This window comes from Gymnodraco acuticeps, unplaced genomic scaffold (genome assembly GCF_902827175.1).
Source record: "Gymnodraco acuticeps unplaced genomic scaffold, fGymAcu1.1, whole genome shotgun sequence".
Classification (NCBI taxonomy): Eukaryota; Metazoa; Chordata; class Actinopteri; order Perciformes; family Bathydraconidae; genus Gymnodraco; species Gymnodraco acuticeps.
Genome location: NW_022989985.1, coordinates 3742956 through 3767729, shown reverse-complemented (window position 1 = coordinate 3767729; position 24774 = coordinate 3742956). Strand labels below are relative to the sequence as shown.

General features: G+C 41.6%; 1 protein-coding gene across 6 annotated transcripts in view; it reads left to right on the top strand.

The window, feature by feature from the left end:
* fgfr1a (fibroblast growth factor receptor 1a) overlaps positions 1-21815 on the top strand; it is a 39754-nt gene extending 17939 nt beyond the window's left edge. For 3 of the 6 annotated variants that reach the window (XM_034212569.1, XM_034212563.1, XM_034212564.1), the window contains 13 exons: positions 5256-5379; positions 6740-6930; positions 7593-7743; positions 11293-11489; positions 12699-12844; positions 13093-13214; positions 13728-13838; positions 14515-14705; positions 15049-15171; positions 15255-15325; positions 15401-15538; positions 20283-20388; positions 20470-21815. In XM_034212569.1, the coding sequence (XP_034068460.1) occupies positions 5256-5379; positions 6740-6930; positions 7593-7743; positions 11293-11489; positions 12699-12844; positions 13093-13214; positions 13728-13838; positions 14515-14705; positions 15049-15171; positions 15255-15325; positions 15401-15538; positions 20283-20388; positions 20470-20646 (1848 nt within the window). In that variant the 3' untranslated portion in view covers positions 20647-21815. Of the gene's footprint in view, positions 1-5255; positions 5380-6739; positions 6931-7592; positions 7744-8483; positions 8629-11292; positions 11490-12698; positions 12845-13092; positions 13215-13727; positions 13839-14514; positions 14706-15048; positions 15172-15254; positions 15326-15400; positions 15539-20282; positions 20389-20469 lie in introns of all 6 variants that reach the window. The other 3 variants (XM_034212567.1, XM_034212568.1, XM_034212566.1) reach the window with 3 other exon arrangements.
* Positions 21816-24774: the final 2959 nt, after the last annotated feature.

Below are 24774 nucleotides of genomic sequence, written 5' to 3'. Positions count from 1 at the left end.
GGGGAGCAATGTATCCATTTAAGGAGAATAAGCCTCCTGGCAAGCAGAGTGGTGAATGCGATGACTCGTTTTGAGGTAATGGGTGCATTGGGCATCAGAGGAATTCCGAAAAGAGCAGTGAGGGGGCTAGGGTCCACTGTCTCACCTAAGACCTCCCTAAGTGAATCAAATATTGCAGACCAGAACTCCGATAGTTTAGGGCACGACCAAAACATGTGCATGTAGTCAGCCGGAGATTGTTTACATCTATTACATGCGTCAGACCTGTCAGGGTATATCCTGGCCAGCTTAGCGTTCGTGTAATGTACTCTGTGCAGAATCTTGCACTGCAGTAAGCTATGCCTTGCACATATATAAGAGGTGTGTACCAGGTCTAATATACGTCCCCACTGATCATCTGACATGTAAATCCCAAGGTCCTGATCCCATACAACTCTAAGGGAATTTAAGCAAGTAGGATTTATCTTAAAAATGTTATTATATATAATGGAGGTGAGCTTCCTTGAATCGGTCTTAAGTGATAAGAAAGAATCAATTATCGAATCAGGAGGCCGGCCTGGAAATTGGGGGTATTTCTTTTCCACAAAGTGCCTGATCTGAAAGAATCGGAACAAGTGAGAACTTGGAAGGTCAAATTTGTTGGCTAAATCTGCAAACGAAGGGAAAACACCACCAGCATAAAGGTCGTTAATAGACCGCAGGCCTTTGTCTGACCAAGTCCGAAAGACAGGATCCGAGCACGACGGGAGGAAAAGGTGATTGCGATAGACCGGGGCTAGACCTGATGACGCTTGTAAGCCAAACTGCTTCCTAAACTGACCCCAAATCTTTAAAGTGTTAGTTACAATCGGATTACGAGCAACTTGTTTAATTGGAAAGGGCAATTGAGAACATACCACCGACCAAAGTGGGAGACCCGAAGAGGAAGCCTCCATCTGGGCCCATCGAGGGTGTTCGCCCTGTGCCAAATTAGTGTTCCAAAAAAGAAGCTTATTAATATTACATGCCCAATAATATTGGCGGAGATTGGGCAGGGCCAGGCCACCTTCAGACTTAGGGAGTTGAAGAACTACTCTTCTGATACGAGCCCTCTTGTTGCACCATAAAAAAGAGTTAATCTGCCGGTCAAGTGCTGAGAAAAAGGATTTATTTATAAATATTGGAATGTGTTGGAAGGAATATAAGAACCGAGGTAGCACCACCATTTTTATCAAATTAATGCGTCCCATTAAGGAGAAAGGCAAGGAGGACCATCTAGCTAAGTCTGCTTTGAGGCGCTCTACTAATGGACTAAGGTTCTTGGCAAAAAGCTCAGTAAACGATTTAGTAATATGGATACCCAGGTATTTGAATCCCTCTGAGACCTTCTTAAAAGGAAAGAGAGCTTGGGGAAGTTTTTCAGCGAGGGTGTTAACAGGGAAATATTCGCTTTTCTGGAGGTTGAGTTTGTAGCCAGATAGCTTTTTAAATTGCTCTAAAATGCTTAGAATTATAGGAAGGGAGGACGATGGGCTGGAAATGTACAGTAAAAGGTCATCTGCATACAAAGAGAGCTTATGCAAAAAACCGAAGCGCGTGATGCCCCTAAATCCTTCCTCACTACGAAGCCATAAGGCTAGAGGCTCGACGGCGAGCGCAAATAATGACGGAGATAGAGGGCAACCCTGCCTATTAACTTAACACCGTTGACGTTAACTGAAGCCACCGGAGATGTATAGAGGAGTTGAATCCATGAAACAAAGTCCCTGCTGAAACCAAATTTGTTAAGTACATAGAACAGATATCCCCACTCTACTCTGTCGAATGCCTTTTCCGCATCCAAAGAGAGAACAACTTCAGGGGAACTAGTAGAGGGAGAATAAATAATGTTAAACAACCTTCTGGTATTAAAAAATGACTGTCGTCCTGAGATAAAGCCTGTCTGGTCGGGATCGATCAGGCCCGGCATCACCCTCTGGAGACGGCTAGATAGAACCTTAGCCATGATCTTAAAGTCTACGTTTAAAAGGGATATCGGCCTATAACTGCCACACAAGAGTGGGTCCTTATCTTTCTTCAACAGTAGAGTGATTGATGCCTCAGACAAAGTAGGTGGTAACTGGCCTTTCAGAAAGGCATCATTGAATACTCTCACCAGGATCGGGGCAAGTACAGAACAGAAAGTTTTAAAAAACTCTGTGGAGTAGCCATCAGGACCAGGCGATTTACCGCTCTGTAAAGATTTGATAGCCTCTGTTACTTCAGAGATGGTCAACGGAGCTCCCAGATCACCAGAACCTCTTCCATCAACTTGGGGATAAGCTAGAGTGTCTAAGGGGTTAGGGTTGTCCCAATCCTGTGGAGAAGACTCTGAGGTGTATAATTCAGAATAGTAGTCTGAGAAGATATTACTGATTTCAGCAGGGTCTGTTGTAATATCACCTGTTGGCGACTTCACTCTAGGGATCAACCTGGAGGCAACGGCCACTCGCGATTGATATGCAAGCAGTTTGCCTGCCTTATCTCCCTGCTCAAAAAAATCGTTGCCTGGTTTGCAGAAGTTGCCTCTCGATCTTACCAGTTGATAACAGATCATATTGAGATTGAAGCTGAAGCCGTTTTTTATACAAAATAGAGGTGGGATTAACCGAGTATTGGCTGTCTACATTTCGGATATCATCTGAAATTTCTGCCAATTTGGATTGCTCCGATTTCCTGAAATGTGAGACAAAAGAAATTATCTGCCCACGAAGATAAGCCTTAAACGACTCCCAGAGTATATCACTACCAATATTCAGAGTGTCGTTTATCTCAAAGAAAAATGTGATTTGTGTTGCAAGAAAAGCCTTAAATTTGGGTTCGGACAGTAAATGAGGACTAAATCTCCAGAATTTAGAGGGTGGTCTACCATGGGGAAAATTGATTTCTACAGAAGTAGGTGCATGGTCGGAGATAACTATGCTATGGTATTCACAGGAAAGAACGTTATGTAATAGTTTATCGTCAAGTAAGAAGAAGTCTATCCGAGAGTAAGTGTGGATACACTTTACTGGAGGGAAACTTAGTCCTCCACGGGTCCCTCAAGCCCAGCTGGTCGGCGTGAAATTTTAAGACTTTGGTCGATTTAGATAGAGTAAACTGCTTAGTGGACGATCTATCAAGCTCTATATCCTGGACCAGATTAAAGTCACCTCCAATTATAATTTGATGCTCATTGAGATTAGGTATAGAAGTAAAGAATTTGGATATGAATTTGTCATCATCCCAATTCGGAGCATATAGCGAGGCCAGGACCACAGGTGTATTTTGTAATTTGCCAGATACTATAACGTACCGGCCGTTCGGATCAGATATAGCAGTGTTTAGTTCAAAGGCAATATCCCTGTGTATAATGATAGCTGCCCCTCTAGCCCTCTCGGAAAACCTCGAATGAAACAAGTGACCCATCCATGGCCTCTTGACGCGAGACATTTCTGCCGTGCGGAGGTGTGTCTCTTGTAAAAAGCAGATGTCTCCTCTAAGGTGTTGCAAATGTGAAATTACCTTGTTGGCTTTGGTGATATTGTTCATCCCTTTAACGTTCCAGGAAATAAACCGGATATTTTTACCACTCACTGACATAGTCCTTTAAATTGTGGCATAACCTGAGCTGAGAATAAAATAAAAGGGGAGGGGGAGAGAGAAAACAGGAAATGGGGGGGGGGGGAGAAAAACACACACACACACACACACACACACACACACACACACACACACACACACACACACACACACACACACACACACACACACACACACCCCAGTCCCATTGGGAACATCAAACATGTGTATCTCCTTGGATACAAACCTTCCTGACGTGGGTCAGTCCTATCCTTCCCTTACTTAACCTCCGTTCCCTCTACATTGAACAGTGAACAAATTCCCCATTTAAAAACCCCTGAGTTAGCTGCCATCAGATGACCTTTTTGATAAAAAAATATATTTGGTAAAACCGTAGTCATAATGTCATAGGAGGCTGTAAATACGTTGCTTTAAGTACCTTTACATCAACTTCTCTGTGATTATCTGTGTTCAGCCGCACGGGTGTGGGATGTATGGCCATGTTCTCTAAGAAACATCCCCCTCCTTCCTTCATTTGCTCTTCCTATCAAGGTGTATACTAGTCCAGCCCTGTCTGGTGCTTCCAGCCCATCTCCCTCCCCAGCTGGGACACATTTAAGAGTTTCCTCCCAGCTGCCTGCTCTCCTTGTCCCCACCCAGCCAGGCAGCAAACTTAACCATCTGGCTGCTGTTTTTTTGAGTCAAGGTGCAAAGGTCTGCATCAGCGGCCGGGGACGTCTCTCATCCCTCCCACACTTTTGCTTTTATGGCCTGGGCTTCTATTGTTCATATCGTCTGCATGGAGACGTGCAGGAGGGAGGGAATAATGTGGACCACATGTATATGTAGCCAAGCACAACACATCTGGCAGCAGGCAGCTGGACTCCCTCATCACGTTTTAGCTAAATGAGGGAAACTGTATGGCTTGGTCTTGTGTATATGCATGTTTGATGTTGCCATTGCCTCAGAGGTTCGTTGGGTAATCACACACTGCCGGTCTTCGCAGATTTATGGAAGAAAAACTACAACATGTCTTGGAAAAAAGAGCCAGACATCAGTTGGCGCTAATAAGACAAGTTGGGGCAGATGTATATAAAACATGTACCCATTTTCCTTTGGTCTTTGTTTGGTAGGACAAAGATCCGCTGTTTGTAACATAGGCTGGTGTCACAGGAAGAAGGAGTAGTGTGTTATCTTGTTATCATCACATCACACATCATTGACCTTGTTAGCCGTCGCTTTGAACAGAACAACATTTGATTTACGACAATTCATATAGGTTAAAAGCAGATGGAGAGAACACAAGTTCTCTTAAGTTTTTAATGTAAAATGCAGAATTGCAATTTAGCTTCATCTCTGTGGGCTAGCTGCTGGCCTCATTTACGTTACTTCAATTTGAGTTGAATTTAAGTACTGATTGTTCTTAAACACTATTAAGTGCTATTTTTACCATTTCCATCAGGACCTAATCTGACCTGCAGTGAGAGGTTTTTGTGAGCTAACACATCTGTAGCTGCCAACAAATGAACTAATCTGTGTACATAGCTGGGATATCCCCTGTGCTGTTTAATACCATAAACCGTATGTTTGGATACTTAGTCACTTTGAGCAGCAGTCCTATCTGTATTGTGTTTGTACGCCAGTCACTCTAACATTTGCTTTTTCCAAACTGTTAGGTCCGGGATCATGTGTGGACCATCATCATGGAATCTGTAGTTCCCTCTGATAAGGGAAACTACACCTGTGTGGTGGAGAACCAGTACGGCAGCATCAATCACACCTACCAGCTCGACGTAGTGGGTAAGTGTAAACTGCAATCAGGTTGTCTGTATATTAAACCCTGATCAATAAATCTATATCATGGCTTGGTCACCTGTTGAATATTGATGAGAATCCAGAGTACGGGTGTTAATCTTTCAATGTTTTCTGATTTTGATTCAATATTGATTGATTTGGTTTGTTGGGGTCACGCTTTGATTGAAATCCCCAGTCCGCTTTGTGCTAATAAAGATGTTGTCCAAAAATATGGTATAGAAGCAGTAAAGTGTGCTTAGGACGATTTAATTGTTATATTATTGCATATTAATATGTATTCATGCTAAACTAGCACAAATAAACAGATTTAGCTAAATGGTGTTTAGTATTTCTTAATTCTCACTTACTTCAAGAATAACAACTTCAAGTTACACAAAAAATAAACTGCTGCCGATGCATACATGAAAATGGGAGGCTTAGACAAGTTTCTAAGGAGTTAGCCTATTTCACCATACGTTTTGTTTCACCAAGACATTCACCATACATTTCTTTTATTTATTTAAAAGAAAAAAAGGGTTAGGGTTGCCCCAATTCCTACATGAATCAATTTGTCCCTAATCCTTTTCCTTAAGTAATGTTGGATAATACCTCTAATATCTCATACCAGAATACCCTATTACCCAACCAGTTGTAATCCTCATCCCCGAAGCGTCAAAGTCTTGTGTTGGGTTCGACTGTATCTCTCTCAGCCCTTTAATAAATAAAGCCTGTGCACGAGTGATGGATGTGTGTAGAGGAGAGAAGTGATGACTCCCCTCAGACCTGCCTTGAGCCTCACTCCTACACCACTGGTTCTATAAATCTCGGCCCCCTTCCTCCGTCACTGCTGTCCCTGGGCTCGACCTCAGTCCATGTTTAGACCCTGATGAGCAGAGATACGGCGTCAGTGAAGGGAGAGTTTTTTCACAAGTGCTTGCTAAGTGCCCAAGAATGTCTTGGTGAGGAAAGCCTGCACAGTTGACACACTGCCAGATTCTTGGCTAGTGAGTTTATTTTGGAGAGTTATCAGTCATCAAAATGGAGCCTCAGGAACTTTACATTTTTTCAGTAACAGCTCCAGATCAGATACTCAACTTCCATCTATTTCCTCAATAGCTGAGGAAATAGCTGATTTTATTCTCCATGTAGCAGAACGATTGTCTATAATTTACATAGTATCAGTTTAGATTATACAGACGGACTGTCCCGGCCCTTTCCCGTAACAACGCATTGGTTTTGTTTGGCCTGTGTTTGATAATCAGTCAGCCGTGTGTACTTTTGGAGTGATGCACGTGTTTGTCTTTGATATTGAAGCTTGCCAATCTTCTTCTAATCTAACATTCGTTTGTTTTGTGTTGTGTTTCAGAGCGCTCTCCCCACAGGCCCATCCTGCAGGCCGGCCTGCCCGCCAACCGCACCGCCGTGGTGGGCAGCGACGTGGAGTTTGAGTGCAAAGTGTTCAGCGACCCTCAGCCTCACATCCAGTGGCTGAAGCACATCGAGGTGAACGGGAGCAGAGTCGGTTCTGATGGATTACCGTATGTCCGTGTGCTCAAGGTAGGAGCTTCCTCTTATCACTCCTCCTGCCAGTATAAATTACTCTTTTGAAGGCTTCTTTATATATTGCCCTGTATTGCTATGCCACTTATTTTCTTAGATCGTAAGTACTTCCTGTGAAAGGGGATTCTTATAAAAATCTTAAAAGGCATTCAAATCATCAATCTGAAATAAGTATGGATCAATCTTCCAAAGCTCTTAACAATGGTAAGATGAGTAATGAATAATACATTTTTTTCTGTCATTAGTTTTAAAACGACCAAATGATTGGTAACATATCTTTTTTTTAACTATTGACTGCATGCTTCTCGCATTAGCGTCACACATATCAGGATAGAGTAACCAGCAGTACACTTATTGGTTGGTTTTCTGTGATGCTCAGAGCAGATGCAACATGAGTGAGTGATAATTATATGAAAACATTTTTATGTTATAGATATATTTTTAGCAAGGTTGCTTTATTTAATTTGTTATCTTTGAGTTGGTATTGCATCTAAAATGTGGCATAAAAGTCTTAAATCGAACTTGTCTTAAGCTCTAGGAACTGAATATATGAAGTGTATCTTGCTATTGAATCTCTGCACATAACCAACATGACTTCTGCTGAATTCTTTACTGTCATCTGATTTTCTGTGATGTACATGACATGTTTTTATTTCCAGCATTCTGGGGTCAATAGCTCGGACGCTCAGGTGCTGGCCCTCTACAATGTGACTGAGGAGGAGAGCGGAGAGTATATTTGTAAAGTGTCCAATTATATAGGAGAGGCCAATCAGTCGGCCTGGCTGACTGTCACCAGATATGAGCCCACAGGTAACCACCGCGCAGCACAGGGACGACAGAGTGGACCACCTGGATAAACTAGGGCCGTATAACTCGAGACAACCTCAGCTGTTTCTCTCCTCCCTCCCTCCCTCCGTCTCTCCTCCCTCTCTCCTGGCTCAGTGCTCCTGACTGTAAATGACGCTATGGAAAATTCCCAGCAGAACAGTTGAAAGTGTTTAGGCTTGGGTTTATGTTGGACTCCTTACCATTCCTGCCCCATGCCTGTGCCGTGCCCTCCTAATAAGGGCCTCTCTTGCCATCTTCTTCTATTACTCTCGCTCCCTTGCCCTTCAAAGTCCTCCGTGCACAGCACACAGGCTCTCTCTCTCTCTCCTTTTTTTTCCAGCTGTCCTCCTTCTGCTTACCTATGCTCCCCAGACCTCCTGTTTTTATCTGATGCTTACATAGTTTGTATGATTGTGAGTGTGAGTGTGCCCTGTTCTGCTGCGGAGTTTTCCATGTTGCCCATCTCTTGCATGTAGAGACGAGACTGAGGTATTTGATGTGGTGATGGGGTGGCCCAGTTCAGGAGTCAACCTAACCCTCTTCTCCACTAACAGAAAGGAGAGTCCTCTGCAGGGGCTCTCTGTGGTACTTTGTGGGCAGATGGTGTTGGATCGAGGAGGAGAACGCTCCTCCATCCCCTTTCTCTTTCAGAATCCTTTACTCATGGTTACCTTTCCCCTCTTGGGCCTCTTGTTGGGTCTGCTTCCTTTGTTATTTTCTAGACCGCTGGCCTTAACACCACGGACAAGGAAATGGAAATCCTCCAACTGAGAAATGTGTCTTTTGATGACGCTGGGGAGTACACCTGCTTGGCGGGCAATTCTATCGGGTTCTCTCATCACTCTGCATGGTTGACCGTTTTTGAAGGTATCAGTGGTTCTGTCTCTCCTATATTTCCATTATTTACCATTTTCCAACTCCAGCCTAGTTCTCCACCTTTACATTGGCCAGAAAAGAGCCTGACTCTATTTCTGTAAAAAAAATGTAAGAGGAAGCCAGGGCGAGTTAAAAAAATACTAAAACCTTCTCTGTCCTCAGAATGGCTCCTGCTCCATCTAAACTCTCTAGATGGGAGAGTATGGGCCATGCTTTACTGTTTCTTTAATGAAATCAGCAAATGCCAAACAACCCCAAAAGCTGTCTTCTACCTGGTCTACCATGAACAACAGCCAGTGGTATTTTAAAGTATACTTAATGGTCTCAGCCAGGTAGAACATCACTTTTGTGGTGCGGTTGTTTGGCAGCTCTGATCAGATTTCACTTTGAACTGTCTCTACCGTTCTGCTTTTAACTGGTGTTTGTGCTCAATTTGGTGTAAAGCTGATTTTCTTTGACAAGTGCTACAAATGACATGTATGCCTTATGTCATTTCCTGCTGTGAGCACAGCGGCTGGCTTTGATAATTGGCCCGCAGTCGTGAATGTGCGTCTCATTCCTGAGGGTTGGAATGGACATTTGTCCAATTATCAAGCTGCTTGTCAGTCAGCCTCTTCACACAAGTGCAGCTCACTTGTGTTGCTGGTGTTGGTTGGGGGTGTAACGGTGCACTTCAGTCGGTACGGCAACCTTGGTTTGGGATGCATTTTTCAACATGCACACATTAGTTGTAGTTGATCATCCCGCACTAAAAGGAGGCAACACAGTGCCACAGCGTCATACTTTTAAGTGGTAATACTTCCTACAATTGGAGTTAAGAGTCAAAACGTTTCATTTATTTCATTTAATCGCTTATTTGAACCGGGACAGTGCACATTAATGAACATTTTAAACAAAATAATGCTTTCAAATGTAAATGAGCCGGATTTTAGCTTTGAGCTAATTTCCATCCGTAGTCCCGTCACATACAACATTTATGAACATAACATTTATATACATGGCAAACAGAAATACATGATATGCAGACTGAGCATGAGCAGCATACAAGCCACAAGGCAGTACAATGTAGCAGCTACGACATATAAAGTGTAGGAGGAGATAAAAAAGCTACATAAAGTGCAAGATGAGTTACCCCTGTATTAAAGTGCATTTAGCGGTGATTGCACGTCCGTTTGTTTCTTTCATGAACATTTTTCATACACAACCCTGCGTTTTTGTCAAGTTCTAAACAATTTAAACTAAACCGTTAAAGCTATTGAATAAATAAAATAAGTTATTAAGGCATATTGCATTTTATTTATTTTGTAAATGTAATATAAATGTTTCTAAATAAATGTTAAGCGATATGCCAGATTGGAATGAGCAGTTGTATGGACTTAAAATACATTGTTTGACACAAATAAAGAAGAGTAGTCATTATTAATCTCAACAGGATTTAACACCGTAGGTAGAACAAGAAACACACTCAAAACTTTTTGATATCTAGCTTTTGATCCAAATGCAACATCCCAAGCCAAGGTAACCACCAAACTATTTTTTTTTACTGAAATCCCTTACACCCCTAAAATTGGTATGGTAAACGTTGGTGTTTTCACTGAATGGGAGGAAAAAAACAAGATCTGATTTGGACAGTTTCTTTATAAGCAATTTATTTGTTGCATTTTTGAACACTTAAATGTTTTCTTAAAAAAACAGTCTTATTACCAGCCCCAACACACCACTTATTATAATAGCATTACAAGTCGAGTCAGAATTGTACATTTAAATGTAGCTAGTTGGATAAACAGTTAACTACTGTATTAAGCTTGTGCTTTTTTAATATGCTGCTTTTAGACTACAGGTAGACATGACATGAGATTAGTCTAATTCTTATGTAGACATTATGTTTTTAAACTTTGTGTTTGAAGTGTTGATATGCTGTTTAAAAGTCAGATCCTTTGCACACTGTTACACTTTTATTTTTGAAAGAAATGTCAGTCTGAATGAAATAATTGGTTAGCTAGTGTAACAAAGACTGTTAGTCATCTTTGTTTGTCCCAACTGTTTCTCATTTATCTCAATGACCTCTTCATATATTATCTTCAAAGTGTAGTTTAAAGCCTCATGCTTTAAAGAAGTGATCATTTTCAAATGACCATTTTTTGTCTAAGGTGTCTGTGTCAAAGGCTCTGGTTTTTAGACAGTGTGTGTGCTGTGTGGTTTTGTGTGTGTGTGTTTGTTTGGGTGTGCAGTTTGATTTATTTGCAGTGTGCTTGAAAGCATGGGTATGTTTGGTGTGATTGGGCTTATAAAGTTAGACATTCTGTGTAGGGTTGGGCAATATGTAGAAAATCAAATACTACCATATTTCTGATAACCTACCTCAATTGATATTGTAGGGTTGACTTTTATTGCTAAAATAACTATCTACACAATTTAAATTGTTCATATATAATCATTATTAATGTGGATGTAGTGGCCAATAATAAATCAGAAAACTCCACTAATTTCCTCTAATGCAGCTATTAAAACAGGGAAAATACACTTAAATGTTATCTAATCTCATATAACATTATCGATATAATATGAATATATTGCCCAGCCCTACTTCTTTTGTAGTGTGATTTCATGGATGACCGCTCACCCCCTCCCTGCTCCCTGCGCTCCCCCTTCTAGCTGTCCCGCACTATCCTGCAGCAAACCATACCTACCTGGAGGTGGTCATCTACTGTGTGGGCTTCTTCTTCATCGCTGTCATGATTGCCATCGCGATCATTGTTAAGATCCGCACCTCCTCAAAGAAGAGCGACTTCAACAGTCAGCTGGCTGTCCACAAGCTGGCCAAAAGCATCCCGCTGCGCAGACAGGTAACAGAAAGTAGATAGGGGGTTTGGAACATTTACACCTTTTCTTCTTCTCTTTCTCTCACTACATCCCAGTTGCTCAATTTATTTGGAGATTAAAAGCTTTAAAGGTCACCTATTATGCAAAATACACTTGTTCATGAATGTTATACATAAACATGTGTCCCCTTTGTGTAAAGAGATTCTGAAAGTTTCAGGAAAAAAGATTTTCTCACTTTTTGTCCTGATCCATTTATATAAAAACCTGTCTGAAAATGAGCTGATCAGATGTTGGCCACTTTATGATGTCATAACGATTTTTTTGGCTTGTGTAACTATTAGCCAATAACCAACCAAGGTAACCCCCCCCCCCCACCTTATCACCTGAATCTCCTCCTAGAGGACCATTGTGTTCTTTTTAACCAAATATCTCAGAGGGGGGTGGGGAGGGGCTCCTTATTTTTTATCTAAAGTAACAGACAGAGAATCAGCACTTTTGAAACGGGGCTGAAACAGAGGGGATTATGGGATGCTGCAATGATCTGTTTGATATTTCAAGCCAAACACTTCAGAGACATGTTTTATATATATCTGAGACCTATTGATGTAAAACAGCATAATAGGGGACCTTTTAAAATGTATTTCTGTATATTTACAGAGTTTCTGTTTATGCTAACAAATAACTAAAAGCATGCATTTAAAGAGCTTCCAGGTTCATTGTAGCTCTTCGAGGTCTTGTACATCAGGTAAGTATTCGAGGAGTATTCTTCTCCGTTGGTGTAGTGCACCTAAGTGGTTTGTGTGGTTGTTCCATGGTCCTACATAGAAATGATATAAACTACTCAGTAGAAATAAGATCCCTCACACGAGTTACTTAAAAAACTGTCTGAATCTCTATCATGGTTTGAGAAGCCTTGTTTTATATTGAAAGGAATAAGTATGTAAGAAAGAATAGACAAACATGATGTTGCTATTATTATTTATATTATTATTCTTTACTTATGCATGGGGACCCTATGATGTTTATAACCTTATTAAAGTTGTTTCGAGTCATTTTAAGAGTTTAAAGCATATTTCAAGGGTAGTAATGATCATTTAAATATCATAAGGGATATGAAATGTTTAGATTGTCCCATGCCAGTTTAATTTTTCTTTACTGCCCTGCTGTGAACTATATAAGATCTTGCCACTGGTGTCTGTTCCACTATGAGAGAAGTAATTTTAGTCTTTTTTCCTCAGGTGTCTGTGGACTCGAGCTCCTCCATCCACTCTGGAGTGATGCTGGTTCGTCCCTCCCGCCTCTCCTCCTGTGGATCCCCCATGCTGCCCGGAGTGTCAGAGTACGAGCTGCCCCAGGATCCTCGCTGGGAGCTTCTGCGGGATAGGTATGCACACTACCTTGAAGTTTGTTTTTCCTTCAGAAAGTAAACTATCCAGTTAAAATAGTTAGTATGCTTGAAAAGGAACCAGCAGCTCAAATGAAGTGAGAGTTTCTCTACCTTAACTAATGTTAAGGTACCTTTTTGCCGTCTTGAACGAAACCTCTTAAAGATTAAAACTTAACACACACATTCTACAGATTCATAGTTATATTCCATTGACTATCTCTGTCTTTCTCCCCCCCCGCCCTCAGACTTGTTCTTGGGAAGCCTCTGGGTGAAGGCTGCTTCGGTCAGGTGGTGATGGGAGAGGCGCTCGGTCTGGACAAAGAAAAGCCAAACCGTCAGACCAAGGTTGCGGTCAAAATGTTGAAATGTAAGTTTGGTGTTCTTCTTTAAAGTTTTTGATCACGTGGGTTTACAGAAGGCTTGGATGTACAGTTACTTAAAAAAAAACAGATCTGCAGAAATAATAAGTTTAGAAAGATATTCGGTTTATAGTAATAGATCTTGGCAGAAGCCTAAAGCCCACGCTCCAGGGAAAATAAAACACCGAAACTTGATGAAGAGATACTAGGAGACATCTGCACTGGATTGGAGCCACTGCGTAAATGAGCAGAGGAGAGTAAACATTTATGAGAGCCCTTGACATCCCATATAAAACAGTGTTCATTAAACTGCGGAGGAGTGACGATGTAGGGAAAGTAGCATTTATTGTCTCCTACTCTAAGTGCCTTTCCTCAGGGAGCATTCTCTAAAACAGTCAGCCAAACTCTGCAAGATCTGCAATGTAGTTGTATTTTCTTTGCACAGTGATTATTATGAGGCCTTTTCAGCAACAGCACGTTGACTAATTGCCCTAATATGATTAATTTCTCTTCCCCTCCAGCTGACGCCACAGAGAAAGACCTGTCGGACCTGATTTCAGAGATGGAAATGATGAAGATCATTGGGAAACACAAGAACATCATTAATCTGCTGGGAGCCTGCACTCAGGATGGTAGGGCCAGACAGTCAGGGGTCTGCCACTGACATCACACACACACACACACACACACACACACACCCCGTTTCCCCGTAGACTATCATGACCCTTACTCTGAGAGAGGTGTAGACCTGCATGAGTAAACTCTCCTGACACCAGCTTCCGAGCTCACAGTTTGAATCGACCAACGCTGCTGCCAATTCCCTCGAAGCATACCTGACAAAGAACTAAAGGAAACATACTTTTAATAATCCCGCAGTGCACACCGCTCTGGTGCTTTCAAACTGAAACATCAAGCTCTTTGTTCACTCTACTTTATTTAGAAACTGTTACCAACCAATTTTTTTTAACTTAATATCTATTTTAAAACTCCAGGTATGTTCATTTACTTGCCTATAGTTCTAGTACCTTTTTTTAAGTTATTTAAGTATTTCATGTGCAAATTGTTTCTGTAAATAATCCTTCATCCATCAGAACTATTATTTAGTTATGATTATCTTGGGTGCTGCAATAACCTCTACTTTCACAATAAACACACATATATTTTACTCAATGTTTCTGGTATCCGCCCTCATATCTGAGACACTAAAACATGTCATGTGTCTTATGCTGTCTAATGACAAACCAACATAATTATAACTCGGCCTCTATTTATAATAATAATAAATGCATTCCTTCCAATTGTTTGCAGGTCCTCTGTACGTAATAGTAGAGTATGCGTCCAAGGGCAACCTGCGGGAGTACTTGCGAGCTCGGCGCCCGCCAGGCATGGAGTACTGCTACAACCCAGACCAGGTCCCTGTGGAGAACATGGCCATCAAAGACCTGGTGTCCTGTGCCTACCAAGTGGCCCGAGGCATGGAGTATCTGTCCTCTAAAAAGGTAACTACAAAGTTCAACCAACCATTCTTAACTGTTCTATGTTAGATTTGCAGATTGAGTAAGGAAAACCTGCATTAGGCAAGGCCATTTATTTGTATAGCACAATTCATACAGTGATGCAATTCAAAGTGCTTTACAGGATCAAACAGATAAAAACATAATACATTGTAGTATGGTCATAGTGAGAAGAAATACAAAAACACACAAAACAATTAAAAGAAAGAAAACCATGTTTAACAGTTCAGATTTTTTTTTACTATAATAAACATTCTATGCAGATTATCAAGCTCTGTATTTGACTGATGTATTGCTTCAGTTTTAGTAATATCTATTATGTGTGCAGTGTATCCACAGAGATCTTGCAGCTCGCAATGTTTTGGTAACTGAGGATAGCGTGATGAAAATAGCTGACTTCGGCCTGGCAAGAGATATCCACCACATTGATTACTATAAGAAGACCACCAATGTGAGTATTCCTATTATTAGCTTAACACATGAAAAGAAAAATGAAATTCTGTACACAGCGATAACAAGCATATCTTTCCACAGGGTCGTTTACCAGTCAAGTGGATGGCTCCTGAGGCTCTGTTTGACAGAATATACACAAACCAGAGTGATGTGTGAGTATCACAAATCTATACTTTTCCAATCCAGCCATTTTAAATGTAAACGATCCTGTCTGTTTCTGTCTGCAGCTGGTCATTTGGGGTGCTGCTTTGGGAGATCTTCACCCTGGGGGGCTCTCCATACCCCGGGGTCCCAGTGGAGGAGCTGTTCAAGCTGCTGAAGGATGGCCACCGTATGGACCAGCCCTCAACATGCACTCATGAAATGTAAGTAAACACTACACACCAAAATGGAATTGTTCCTCAAACTCTTTCAATTTATTTTATAAGGTTGACTTTATATATCCTTTATTTAACCAGGTAAAAGTCTCTGTCGAACCTAAGGTCTTTACCAGATAGATATATATAAAAAATAGTATTCGGGTCCCACTTTAATTTTCTGCCATGACCAGATCTTGTCTGTGTTTTAACCAGACTGCCTCTGAACCGGATGTTATCTTTACCAATATTATAGTTATTTCTCATATGTGTGCTTTGATTGAAAGAAAGAAAAGGTAACCAGTCAATGCCAAGAGATTGAGTCAAGTACAGTATATGCCTTTTTTTATTGTCACTTTAAAAACAATAATGTAAGGGTTTAAAGCCCGGTCACTGCTCTGCCTCATGCTCAGTTGGCATCAACATTTGTATTAGTTATTTATAGAAAAGATCCAGGAGCTTATCAACGTTATAATGATCCTGCGTTTGTCTGTGTGACAACCACTCGCAGGTTGAGTGAGCACCAAATGGAGCGTATTGATTTTAAAACAGATGTATAAACACTACTGGCAAGAAGATTGGTATCTATATCTTACATTGCACGCTGTCACAAACAAGATTGTCTCATCCATAGGTAGATGCATGCATCTTTCCCAGCAGTGAGCAGGTATAGTTCTGTAGAAAGGAAATAGTTCATAAATGAAACGGCTCACACTAGGGTCTGTGTAATATATCTTAGTTACCGGCCTGTGATTTCTGGTAATAGACATTGCTGTTGTTTAAAAATGTATTTAGCTGAGTACCCACTATTTCCATTCTATATACAGTGGGGCAAAAAAGTATTTAGTCAGCCACCAATTGTGCAAGTTCTCCCACTTAAAAAGATGAGAGAGGCCTGTAATTTTCATCCTAGGTATACCTCAACTATGAGAGACAAAATGAGGAAAAAAAATCCAGAAAATCACATTGTCTGATTTTCAAAGAATGTATTTGCAAATTATGGTGGAAAATAAGTATTTGGTCAATAACAAAAGTTCATCTCAATACTTTGTTATATACCCTTTGTTGGCAATGACAGAGGTCAAACGTTTTCTGTAAGTCTTCACAAGGTTTTCACACACTTTTGCTGGTATTTTGGCCCATTCCTCCATGCAGATCTCCTCTAGAGCAGTGATGTTTTGGGGCTGTCGCTGGGCAACATGGACTTTCAACTCCCTCCAAAGATTTTCTATGGGGTTGAGATCTGGAGACTGGCTAGGCCACTCCAGGAACTTGAAATGCTTCTTACGAAGCCACTCCTTTGTTGCCCGGGCGGTGTGTTTGGGATCATTGTCATGCTGAAAGACCCAGCCACGTTTCATCTTCAATGCCCTTGCTGATGGAAGGAGGTTGTGATTGATTGATTGATTGATTGAAAAGTTTATTAACAGCTTGTATATTGGGTACAGTACAGTACAGCTCAAAACATACAATTGTTAAGGGGATGCAGACCAGAGAAAGACTTTCGTCTTGTTTACATCAGGGTCCCCCATTTCCAATTCATCATATCACTTAAGACATATTTGACATACAGATGGCTTATTTACAATTTTCATTTTAGATTTCGTTCTAATACATCCTAACCGGACATTTAAGACATACCAAGTCTACAGATATACAGTTAGTAACAGAGTCTAAAATGCGAGTATATACATAGATGGGGGGGGGAAGCTGTCCATTGTACGACAGGTTGAGATTTGTACCATTACCAGGGCCAGTTTTGCAATGCTCTCCCCCGAAGGTGCTCTTTAAGAGAGGTTTTGAAGGTAAGTATAGTTTTACTTTCCTTTACAGTTGTGGGAAGAGCGTTCCACCTTGATGTGGCATAATTGCGAAACGTGTATTCCCCCTTTTTTGTGCCAAATCTGGGTTTCACATGATTTGTGGAGCTCCCTCTGGTGTTATGATCATGGTATTCCTTGACCTTTGGGAAGAATTTTGACATGTACATGGGTACCATAGAGGTGTAGTGGATCTTGAAGACCAGGCCCATTGCAAGTAGCTGTACTCTGTCATCTACTCTAAGCCATCCTAGGTTGTCAAAGTGGGCAGAGGTGAGGTGGGTTCTAGTTGAAAGGTCAAGCAGTAGTCTGACCAGTTTATTTTGCGATGTTTGAAGTTTTATTTTTAGCGCCTTGGAGGTGCTATGGTACCATGACGTGCAAGCATAGTCATAGTACCCTTGAATGAGTGCTCCTGCCAGAGTTTTCAGGGTGTTTTTGTTTACCAGAGAGGAGATCCGGTATAGGAATCTAGTTCTTTGATAGACTTTTTTTATTACATTGGATGCCATTTTGTCACAGGAGAGGTTTGCCTCAAGAATAGATGCTAGGTATGTAATTTCCTTCTTACTTGTGACAATAATGTCGCCCAATGCAACTGAGAAGTCGTCGGATTTGCTGAGATTATGTTTCGAACCGAAGAGAATGGACTCTGTTTTACCCAGGTGTAATGATAATTTATTATCGGCGAGCCAGGTGCAGATTCTGCCGAGCTCGGAGCTGAGGGTTTTTTCAACCTGCAATCTGCTCCTGTCAGAGACCAGCAGGGCTGAGTCGTCCGCGAACAGGAACAAGTTGCAGTCACATGCTGATGACATGTCATTTACATAAATTAGGAACAGTAACGGACCTAATATGCTTCCTTGTGGAACACCACAGCTCACTGGGAGGGGGGGGACAGAGTACCGTTTACCTCCACCATCTGTTCTCTCCCCTCCAGGTAGGACCGCATCCAGCTCACCGATAGTTTATCAAAACCAATTGCTTTTAGCTTGTCAATCAGAATGGGGTGATTGACAGTGTCGAAAGCCTTTTGTAGGTCCAGCATCACCATGCCGCAGTACTTGCCCTCGTCCACCTCTTGTTTGATGTGGTCGCTCAAATAAAGAAGGCATGTGTCAGTGGAGTGGGATGTTCTAAAGCCAGATTGAAATTCATAGATTAGTTTTATTTTCCGCAAAGGTACTTTTCGACCTGTTCATATACTATTTTTTCCATGACTTTCGAGATGGAGGTAAGTATAGAAACAGGGCGGTAGTTGCCTGGGTCCAATTTGCTGCCCTTTTTGTGCAGGGGGGTTACTCTTGCAATTTTGAAGTCTTTGGTTACTTTTCCCTGTTTTATGGAGAGGTTAATTATGTGAGCTATGACTGGTGAGATGGCGGTTGCTGTGTCTCTGAGGAATTTGGAGGGGATATTGTCGTGGCCTTGTTAGGTTGGAGGGCGCTCAGTTTAATGAGTACCTCTGCTGTTGTTACCCTTGCTAGACTGAAATCATCTTTGCGTACCCCTAGGTTTTTGTAGTAGGTCATGATGTGATCTACTCCAAAAAGCCCTGAGTGGGAGGGTAATTTATTTACAAGAGTTGTGGCTATGTTTGTGAAAAAAATGTTCAAGTACTTGGCCACATCCAGTTTGTCTGTGATGAGCCTGTTATCTGTCTTTATGTTTAAGATCGAAAATCTCGTTTTGAGTTTTTTACTGCAGCCAAGCTGGTTATTGAGTAATTTCCAAAGTTCACGGGGTTTATTTTTGTTTTCCTCAGTTTTGACATTGATGAAATTCTTTTTGGTAGTTTTGATCATGGAGCTTACGTCATTTCTTAGTCTGTTTCTTTCAATTTTTAGTTCAGTCACGTGGGCCTGGAGTTCACTGCTCGTGCTTTTGGAAAGCATTGACTGACTTTTATGACTTTGTCACTCAAAATGTCACGATACATGGCCCCATTCATTCTTTCCTTTACACGGATCAGTCGTCCTGGTCCCTTTGCAGAAAAACAGCCCCAAAGCATGATGTTTCCACCCCCATGTTTCACAGTAGGTATGGTGTTCTTTGGATGCAACTCAGCATTCTTTCTCCTCCAAACACGTCTAGTTGAGTTTTTACCAAAAAGTTCTATTTTGGTTTCATCTGACCATATGACATTCTCCCAATCCTCTTCTGGATCATCTAAATGCTCTCTAGCAAACTTCAGACGGGCCTGGACATGTACTGGCTTAAGCAGGGGGACACGTCTGGCACTGCAGGATTTGAGTCCCTGGCGGCGTAGTGTGTTACTGATGGTAGCCTTTGTTACTTTGGTCCCAGCTCTCTGCAGGTCATTGACTAGGTCCCCCCGTGTGGTTCTGGGATTTTTGCTCACCGTTCTTGTGATCATTTTGACCCCACGGGGTGAGATCTTGCGTGGAGCCCCAGATCGAGGGAGATTATCAGTGGTCTTGTATGTCTTCCATTTTCTAATAATTGCTCCCACAGTTGATTTCTTCACACCAAGCTGCTTACCTATTGCAGATTCAGTCTTCCCAGCCTGGTGCAGGTCTACAATTTAGTTTCTGGTGTCCTTTGACAGCTCTTTGGTCTTGGCCATAGTGGAGTTTGGAGTGTGACTGTTTGAGGTTGTGGACAGGTGTCTTTTATACTGATAACGAGTTCAAACAGGTGCCATTAATACAGTCAACAAGTGGAGGACAGAGGAGGCTCTTAAAGACGAAGTTACAGGTCTGTGAGAGCCAGAAATCTTGTTTGTTTGTAGGTGACCAAATACTTATTTTACTGAGGAATTTACCAATTAATTCATTAAAAATCCTACAATGTGATTTCCTGGATTCTTTCCCCCCATTCTGTCTCTCATAGTTGAAGTGTACCTTAAGAGGAAAACACTTAAGGGCAATCTCATCTTGACCACTCAATATTGAATCTCTTGATCTCTGCAGGTATATGATGATGAGGGATTGCTGGAATGCCGTGCCCTCTCACAGACCAACATTCAAACAGCTGGTGGAGGACCTGGATCGCTGCTTGGCCATGACCGCCAACCAGGTCAGTCCTCCTCTCCTCATCAAACATGGAAGAAGCAGAAATGTTTTGTACGTAAAATGCTGATTTATTTGTTGTCTACAGGAGTATCTGGAGCTGTCTCCGCCTCTGGACCAATATTCCCCCAGCTACCCGGACACCCGCAGCTCCACCTGCTCCTCGGGCGAGGACTCGGTCTTCTCCCACGATGCCGGTGCTGAGGAGCCCTGTCTGCCAAAGTTCCCTCCCCACCCGAACGGGGCAGCCATTAAGAAACGCTGATACCTCAAACCTCCATTCAGACAAACATTGACATTTCCTCCGCCCCCTGCCTCATGGGGTTGGACTCTTCCCCACATTTCCAGAGAGGAAGCTAAAAAAACACGCAGTGCTCTGTGAGAAAGGAGCTCGGAGAGAGACGCCTAGTAGAACTTGTTGGATCACACGGACTGAAGAGTGCAGCCGTTTTCCGGGGCTTGGTGGTGACGATGTTTATGGGGCACTTCGTATTAACGGGACAGGCAGTTTGTCACAGTGCCAGAAAAAAAAAAAGATAAGACTCACACTCTTCTCTCCACTTTGGGCATTCGACGGGTCAGGTGAATCGAAAGGACTGACTATGATTTCGATTTTGATCGTTTTGTTGTTTCTTTCTCCCCTCAATGGTTGTTTCATCAGTAGTAGAGGACAATATTCTGCTTTTCAGACCAAATCCAGAGAATATACTACCAAGGGACATGCAGCACCGTGGTCCTCTGCATCATTAATTATCTTCTTGTAAATACAGTTAGAAAATTATAAATATGAATATATATTTACATTGTACTCTTATTTTTATTACCATCATTGATTTATTTCTTTTGTACAAGGTTTGATCAATTTTTTAATATAGTCTGTGGGAAAAGTTGTTACAGGAGAGTATCTTTAAATTGCTGAGGATTACATGGCCAGTTTTTTTGCTGTATCACAGCGTTGATTCCCCTAAATTTACTGCATAATCATCAATGGAGAAAATATATATTGGGTTTTCTATTTTTTAACTGTAAGTTCTTTTCATAACACAAACCTGCAATACAGTGTAACTCAGTGTTTGGGGTTTCTCTCCATCAGAAGAGATAGATTTATAATATCTGTTGTGTGTGTGTATGCTGGATGTGTGTGGAAAACTGTATCTTGTCTCATTCGAAATTGTTCATTAACTTCGAGGATGGTCACAACTGTAAATATTCCTGGTTGTACGCCATGCTGGTTACAATCCGAGTAATTAGCTTCAGTCAACATCATGCACTTCCACTGTGCATGCCTTCCATGTGATGAACTTATTTTCTACTGTAGATGCTTTAACAGGAGTTACATTTGCTGCCATATAACTTCTGACGAAGGGTTGCAGAACACGTATGTCATCGTAAAAGGATTACATTAAATAAAAATGCTATCGAAAAACAAACCGCCAAAGCTTTCAGAGTTTGAACTCTACTTCATAAAGGGGTCTATAAATAACGATATATTCATGTTTGTGGTGTAAATCATGTTTACAGAGATGGAACGATGGTCACTTCAATCCCCCACCCATTTAACACGGGTTGCTGGGTGCTGATTAGATATGATAATGTGCTGCTGACATCAGTAGAAATGTTGGCGAGCGCAGAGAGCCACAGCCGGCAGTAAACATGTAATTTATGGCCGTGGGAATGGCTTGGCAAGTGCTGGTGCTACACTTCCATCCATCAGCCACACCAACCTTGATGCCTGTCTCTGCCTCTGGCTTCCTGCCATTGGCTGATGCATCACCTGGATTGCAGTCTCCACGCAACAGGCTAAAATCAGCCGCACAGCGCGACTGGCTTTCGACCTTTTTAAAAAGCCAGCTCTTAAAGCTCGGGTCAATGCAGTTAGCCTTCTGTGCATACTGTATTACAGCAATGGGTGGGGTGGGGGGCATTTTACTTAATAGAGCTTGCTAGTTTTAACAGTTATATGAATACAAGCTGCAGGGATTTTTACGATGATACCATTATACTGTATGCTCAACAATACATCTCATGGCTTTAAGGATTTCAACACACACTTTAAGGATTCGACAGACCTTATTGTTTTGGGGAGACATATCATCTCCTCCTGGAAACGAATGTTGAAGGGGGGTTATAAACAGTATCATCTGTGCCGTGGTTGAGGTGATGATGAAGAGCTCTATTTAAGAATGGAAAGCACAGGAGAGGCCCAGCTTTATAACCTGCTAATGGTGCAGAGCGGAGGAGCACAGATGCTACTAGGTGTTATCACTTCTGACAGATGGTACAGGAATAGTTTGGTAAAGCAAAGTTCATCAGCGATAGTCCAGTGTAGTGTTCTGCAGAAAGCATTAATTTACAAACTCAATGTGTCTTTGTTTTGCTGCATTGAGGACACCGAAGGGTGTATATTGTCAACAGTTCTAATTATATGGTGTTTAATCACCGAGATGGAGCTACTGGTGCGTCCTGTTTTTGTCTGAAATGAATGTCTGATGATTGATTGGGGACTAGTGATTGATTTGGGATTACAGGAATTTTAGTCATCCAAGCCTTGGTATGTTAAGATCCAGCAACACCCCTTGTCTAATTGTAACCGCTTATTTTTAGGACATCGTGCCCTTAACCGAAGGAGGCAAGCAACGCAGTCCTACAAAGTAAAGTTGTTCTTTCCAACATTGGTTGAAACCACTGATGAACAATGGCTTTTCCCTGAAATGGAGGGGGGATATTGACGTGACAATTGAAGAAATGTTTTTGGGAGTAAGAAGGAAAAATGCAACGCATCCTTTCCGTTCAACCCAGGCCCAGGTCTTGTTCCCTTGTTTGTAGGAAATACTGATTTAGCCTATGGAGTAAAGAATTAGCAGTTAGCATCAACAAGAAAAGCTCCTCTGGTTGCTCTTGGGATGCTAATGTAACAAAATATATATATTTTAAATATATCACCCAGCCTTGTTTTTTTTGTTCGTCCCCTCCCTTAGTTCATGTTGACATGCGATGGGAATTTTGCCATTTTTACAAAGATTGATTTTTATGTCATGTTCTTTTCTTTTTTAAATTAATCTTCTGACTCTCAAATTGGTCATTTAAATATCTAATGTAATGGCAGTTACAGGAAATGGTTGCCCCCTCTCCCTGGCAATGAATGCATCTTGACATCTTCATGATATAAATTAGTTCAAATCATCATCATCTGCAAACTAGAAGTCAGTAATATGAGCAATATGACACGCCATGTTTCCTCGGGGGCCTGTTAGACGAATTGCTGTGTTCTTGTTTACCAGAGATTGTTTGATTTATTTCCAGTTTGGGATTATCATCTCCAGGTCTGGAGAGAAGCCTGAGCCTCACCATTAATCTCCACCCAGTGCGTTTCCTGTCAGCGGTGACAGATGACCTGCCCTTCAACTCTCTGCCACCCTGTGAAGAAGACATGTCGTCAATCACAGTATCTTTCTCGGCCGCAGTTAGAGAAGAGGGTCCTCGGCTGGGATGACGCCTGTGGTGATGATGATGGTACTGTGTGTGTTTTTGCTTTCTTTTCTTCTGCTTATTTCAGCCTACAGGAAACAAGGAGCGGTGACATCAGCCAGTTGTTGTGCACCTCTGTCCCCTCACAAATGAACAGATTATTTATGTGAGGGATGTCAGTGCCCATGATGGGATGGAGGGGAAGGCTACAGCAGTGTAATACAGGAACTCATGAATATCATTCTGGCCAGTGTCCATGTGCAAGGTGAAGGAGACATGTCCTTTCATTCCTCCTTACGACGAGCACATAAAAACGAGACCTCGGATATGAAGTGTGTGTGTGTGGGTAACCGCAGCAGACAGGATTAGCTCTGGTACACCATAGATTGCTGATTTGAAAACAGAGGAGGAATTTTAATTTTCTGTTGTTTGCTGCCCACTGTGAGTCCCCTCCCTTGTTAACAGCAGTTAAGATGACGAGCAGCTGTTTTGTGTCTGAATGTGGCCACTGGTTTTGGGTGTTGTTCCCTCTTGAAGACATGTTTTTCAGCAAACAAAATATGTAATACGTTTAATAATTGTAAAAATGTAGTGGTGGAATGTCACAAAGTAAATGAACTCAAGCACTGTGCTTACGTAACATGATGAGGTACTTGTACTTTGCTTTTTTTCATGTCACTTTATTCTTCAACTCCACAACAATTCATATTGTACGGTTTACTTTACATCTATTGCACAACATTAGTTACTTTACAAATGAACATCGTTGCATTTAAAAACTGAAATGTTTATACATTATAAAATGTTGTTAAGGTTAAACTAGATAGTTTATACAAGAACAGCTTAGTTGATTAATAAACATTCATACTCAGAGTAAACTATTTGGCATTCGTAAACTAAAAGTAATTATATTTTAGGAGAGATT